This window comes from Nicotiana sylvestris, chromosome 9 (assembly GCF_000393655.2).
Source record: "Nicotiana sylvestris chromosome 9, ASM39365v2, whole genome shotgun sequence".
NCBI lineage: Eukaryota > Viridiplantae > Streptophyta > Magnoliopsida > Solanales > Solanaceae > Nicotiana > Nicotiana sylvestris.
This window is the reverse complement of record NC_091065.1, coordinates 31205632-31211725: the sequence shown is the minus strand read 5'-3', so window position 1 is coordinate 31211725 and position 6094 is coordinate 31205632. Positions and strand designations below refer to the sequence as shown.

General features: G+C 40.7%; 1 protein-coding gene across 1 annotated transcript; it reads left to right on the top strand.

Annotated features, from left to right (window-relative positions):
• The first annotated feature begins 262 nt into the window (after positions 1–262).
• On the top strand, positions 263–1287 carry LOC138877396 (uncharacterized). The gene is made up of 2 exons (XM_070157004.1): positions 263–538; positions 964–1287. The coding sequence occupies exons 1-2, from the start codon at positions 263–265 to the stop codon at positions 1285–1287; spliced, it is 600 nt and encodes a 199-aa protein (XP_070013105.1).
• The last annotated feature ends 4807 nt before the right edge of the window (positions 1288–6094 follow it).

Sequence of the window (6094 nt, the reverse complement as noted above, 5' to 3'; positions counted from 1 at the left end):
TAGATGGAAGGGTACTAGGGCACGAGATGTAGACGAGTTTAAACTATGGTACTCAGGGAGCGCAAGGGGCAAGAATAAGGTAGGTATTCTAGTAGACAGGGACCTCAGGGAGCTCGTGGTTGAGGTTAGGAGGGTAAATAATAGGTTGATAAGTATTAAGTTGGTAGTTTATGGGTCTACTGTGAACATCATTAGTGCATACACTCCTCAGGTAGGTTTGAACCAGAAGGTCAAAAAGCAATTTTGGGATGATTTGGACGAGATGGTGCGTAGTATCCCGCACATAGAGAAGTTTTTCATTAGCGGAGATTTCAATGGTCATGTTGGGGCTAGTTCTAGGGTTTCTGATGATGTGAATGGCGGGTACGGTTTTGGGGATAGGAATGAGGGAGGTAATTCACTGTTGGAGTTTGCTAGACATTTTGATTTGGTTATAGCTAACTCGAGTTTCTCGAAGAGGGAAGAGCATCTGGTCACTTTCCGAAATTCAATGGGCAAGATCAGATTGATTACCTTCTTTGGAGGAAATGCGATAAAGGTCTGTGCACTGACTGCAAGGTCATCCCGAGTGAGCACCTCACGACTCTGCATAGGCTCCTATTTATGGACCTAGAGATCAAGAGGAGTAGGAGGAAGAGGGCAGGGTACAAGCAACCTAAGATCAAGTGGGGTAACTTGACCAAGGACAAAGATCAGGATTTAGGGGACAAGTTGTTGTCTATGAGGGCCTGGATGAGTATGGGGGACGCGTCTAGTATGTGGTCCATGACTACGGATTGCATTAGGGTCGCTGCTAGAGAGGTCTTAGGGGTCACGAAGGGTTCTCCTAGGGGTCATAAATAGGACTGGTGGTGGAATGGAGAGGTTCAAGAAAAAGTGGAAGCTAAGAAAGCTTCTTATTTAAAGCTAGTAGAGAGTACAAACGAAAAGGAAAAAAGGACTTATTAGGATTGTTACATAAAGGCAAAGAAAGAGGCAAAGTTAGCAATTACGACGGCTAAGAACGCAACATTTGCTCGTTTGTACGAGGAGCTCGAGGGCAAAGGTAGAGACAAGAGGTTGTACCGGTTGGCCAAGGTGAGGGAGAGGAAAACCCGTGACTTAGACCAAGTCAAGTGCATCAAGGACAAAGATGGTAAAATGTTGATGGACGAGGCACTCTTTAGGAGAAAATGGCAGACATACTTCCATAAACTGTTGAATGAAGAGGGGAATAGATGCATTGTGCTGGGTGAGTTGGAGCACTCCAAGAGTCGGTGGGATTTTGGGTACTGCAGCGGATTATAGTATAGGAGGTGGAAGGAGCGATGCGTAAGATGTGCAGGGGCAAAGCAGCGGGGCTAAATGAAATCCCGGTGGAATTCTGGAAGAGCGCAGAGCGGGTAGGTTTGGAGTGGCTCACTAAGCTGTTTAATGTTATTTGTAAGGCATAGAAGATGCCCAAAGAATGGAGGCGGAGTAAAGTGGTTCCGCTTTACAAGAACTAGGGTGATATCCAAAATTACAACAATTATAGAGGTATCAAGTTATTGAGTCACACTATGAAGGTTGGGGAGAGAGTGGTGAAGGCCAGGGTGAGGCGATGCGTGTCTATTTCTAAGAATCAGTTTGGATTCATGCTGGGGCGTTCGACTACGAAAGCGATTCATCTGGTAAGGAGATTAGTGGAGCAGTACAGGGAAAGGAAGAAGGATTTGCATATGGTGTTTATTGACCTTGAGAAGGCATACGATAAAGTTCCGAGTGAGGTCCTGTGGAGGTGTTTGGAGGTTAGCGGCGTTTCGGTAACGTACATTAGTGTGATTAAGGATATGTATAATGATGCTAAGACTCGGGTGAGGACTGTGGGTGGTGACTCAGACCATTTCCCTGTGGTGATGGGGTTGCACCAGGGATCGGCTCTTAGCCCATTTTTGTTTGCCTTGGCGATGGATGTACTATCGCATCACATCCAAGAGGAGGTGCCTTGGTGCATGCTATTTGCTGATGATATAGTGTTGATAGATGAGAAACGTAGCGGAGTTAATGCGAGGTTGGAGGTTTGGAAACAAACCTTGGAGTCTAAAGGTTTCAAACTTAGTAGAACCAAGATATAATACTTGGAGTGAAAATTTAGTGAGACCCATGATGCAGACATAGAGGTTAAGCTTGACGCTGAAGTTATCTACAAGAGAGCGAGTTTTAAGTATCTCGGGTCTATTATACAGGGTAACGGGGAGATTGATAAAGGTGTGACACATCACATTGGAGTGGGGTGGATGAAGTGGAGGATCTCTTCCAGTGTTCTATGTTATAAAAATGTGCCGTTAAGACTTAAGGGTAATTTTTATCGAGTGGTGGTTTGACCCGCTATGCTGTATGGGGCTGAGTGTTGGCCAGTTAAGAACTCCCATGTGCAGAAGATAAGGGTAGCATAGATGAGGATGTTGAGATGGATGTGTGGGTGTACCAGGTGAGATAGAATTAGGAATGAAGCTATCCGGGATAGAGTGGGAGTAGCCTGCATGGAGGACAAGATGCGGGAGTCGCGGCTGAGATGGTTCGGACATGTTAGGAGAAGAAGAATTGATGCCCCTGTCAGGAGGTGCGAGAGGTTGGCCATGGAGATTTTGAGGAGGGGTCGAGGTAGGCCTAAGAAGTACTGGGGAGAAGTGATTAGGCAGGACATGACGCTGCTTCAGCTCATTGAGGACATGACACTTGATAGGAGGGTGTGGAGGTCGAGGATTAAGATAGAAGGTTAGTAAGTAGTTTATAGTGCTCACTGATAGGCTTACTAGCATGCATTTCCCTTCATATTCTTTGATTTTTATTATGGTAGGTGGTTTTGTTCGCCTCAGGTATTGTATTCCGTGTTGCTTTTATTGGATATTGTTTTCCTTTATTGCTTCCCTCTTCTTTTTCTTGCCCTTCCTGAGCCGAGGGTCTATTGGAAACATCCTCTCTACCTGCATTAGGTAGGGGTAAGGTCTACTTACAGACTACCTTCCCCAGACCCCACATGTTGGGATCAAACTGGGTTAGCTGTTGTTGTTGTTTCTTTTTTTTTTATGCATGTGCATGTTACTTTTTCAAAATAGTGCACCTTTCTCCTTATTTCATTAGTTCCACTCAAAAGCCAAACCAACCACTCCATACTTTAACTTTTACATAGCTCATAACAATTCAAGTGCTCATGAGAGATTAGAAGGTTCAAATAGATGGTTAATTCAAACAAATGTGTAAGACTTGTAATGTGGTTGCCAAAGAAATATGATTACAAGCTTAAAAGAGTAAACTACGATACATAACAATTAGGCGGGTGAAATATACATATCTGGATCAACAAAGAAACGCCTATATCACTTCTAAGACTGAACAAAATAACTATTTCACTTTGCAAACACACCGGGAAAGTTCTAGGCATCAAATGCAATGCATAGAATAACTCCCAAACCTCACACACACATGTCACATAACTCACTCAAGATTGGATTCATAAAGACACTCTAGTTAAAGTAGTTAAGCAAAGTTAAAATCATACAATTTAAGGTACTTATACAAGAGTCAAAAACTGAGCCTAAGCGTCACAACCAAAGTACTCACTATTCTCAAGGCATAACAAAGTCAAGAGACATTGCTTCAATTCAAAACACAACACAATGGCTCCTACTCCCAAAAAAATAAAACTAATTACACCCAGTTCAAATAAAACCCTTGGAAAAGAACCGCGACACAAAGAAAAACTAATCTTTGGGAAAAGTCCCATCTTTTCTATTTAAAAAATATTCAATTAAACTAACATAACTAAAATAGCACAGAAAGTCACCCAGACAATCTCCTCACCCCACACTTAAAATTGTGCATTGTCCCCAATGCACACCCATACATACAAGAGGTTAAAATAAACTCCCTGGTAAGCCAAAAACCGAAGCACTAGCATCTCATGGGGTACTCAAACTTCTCCCAGGCCTGGTCCTTCGTGCGAGTACATCACACTTTGTTCTAACCATCTAGTTTATTGTTGCATCCTTCCAATAGCTTTGCTTTACATGCTCCTAGAAAATCAAAAATTGACACTACAAAAATAATATAATAAAAAAATAATAATAAGAAAATAAAAGAAAGCAGTAATGTTGGGTTGCCTCCCAACAAAAGCTTGATTTAACGTCGCGGCACGACGTGAATCACTTTCTGCCTCCACTTCGAACTTATAAATTAGACCCCAAATTTTGATTCTTCTCAGTGATCCTGCTTCTGGGGTGGTAGAACGAATCTGACTGGCCCAATAAAATAATGTAGTATTCTGCACTTCTTGGCCTTTGGATGAGATGTGTATTCTCGACTTTCTGGCACAAAGAATTTCAGAATGTATGCATCTTGTTCCTTACTCCTTGAGTCCTTAAGTGGATCAGATGACTCTATTTTCATATCATCATCCATACACAATGTGGAAAAATGCTTGGAGAGTGGATCAATGCGCTCAACTATACAAACATTAGGATTGTCAACATCCTTAACACTAATGACACTAGAGTCAACAAAATATGTATGATCAATATCCTTGGTTGACTCTAGTATCTCTTTTACGACATTGGCATCCTCAAAATCTAGTTCGATTGATTGTTGGTGTTCTACTCTAGCCTTCTTCTCTAGCTCATCCTCGTATTTTTTAAATCCTCCAATATAGTGACAATTTCTGCAGCCAATCCATACTCATATTGGCTACTATCCACAATGTCAACTTGTTGTGCTTTACAAGGTTCAATTAATTTATTCGCTTGATCCTCCAAGTTGTGAATAGTTGCCCTTTGCCTTTGTACATGTAGTTGTATCTCATCATATTATTCCATAAGGCACTTTAGCATATCCTCGATCTCTTTTAGGTCCTCATACCTGGGTTCTTTGTTCCTATTAACTTCACAAGAAAAAGAAGAACCATCAAAGTAAGGGGTTGGAGGAAGATAAGAAATGTAAGCACAACCATGAAAGTGAACATCTTGACCACCAAACATATCACACACATTCCACACATAAGATTGAGATGGTGCACATAACTCGCTCTCAGAAATATTTTGATAATTTTGCTCTGCGTGGTTTCCTCCACAATATGCATAACGAGGATCAAAAGTAAAATTACCAACATCAAAACTCTCATAATTCCAAGATTCCATGTCTCTCAGATCAAAAATAAAAAAAATTAAAAATAAATAAATAATCAAATACACGAAAACAAAAATAACAATTCAAAAATGCAACCTAGAAATATGTACACCTACGGCTACACCGTTAAGTATTCCCGCCTATCACGCGGGTGACCTGGGTTCGATCCCCGGCAACGACGCCAAAATTTGATCACGCCCAATTAAGCCTTATAAAAAGGACAAAGCGGTCGTTGCAAATATAATCCGGTTTACAAGTCCGGAGTTGAATCCCACAGAGAACTAAGGCTTAGCTACAGTTGTTCACTATCACCAAGAATACAAACTTGAACAATTCCTAACTTATAGATATTAAGATTCTTGTGTTTAACTAACTAATTAACACATTAAAATAATAAATTAACACTAAAGATACTACAGGTTGGAGAAAAGATTAAGGAGGTCTAGAGTTAAGATTTCCCCAATTGTCGGAATCCTTCTCGCTATGTCTTCTGTAATTTCGCCTAAGTATTCTCTACCGATCATGAGCGCTCTGCGTGTTGTAATTCTCTCTCGAGTAATTACGAAAATTTACTAGACATACTCTCCCGAGTTACGCTAGCTGGCTTTAATTATAGCTCACTTAGATCGCACCCAGAGTTTTGTTATCCCTAATCCCACATTTAAACCCTTGGTTATTGATTCTTCATATATGTCGGGAGTGATGTTGTTCAACAACTACCTAAATATGCACTCTCTCCCGAGTAATACATACTAAATAGGCACAGCTAATTGAGGTCCCTTCAATCAACCACAAGAATAATATAGTTGAACAAATAGAAAAAATATTATGGCTCAATTATATAAAAACATAACAAGAATTTATCGTACAAAACGTTCCATCAATACCCTAGATAACAAATTAGCTATTCATAATAGTATGTAAAACTATAATACTAAAAGCCATAACAAAC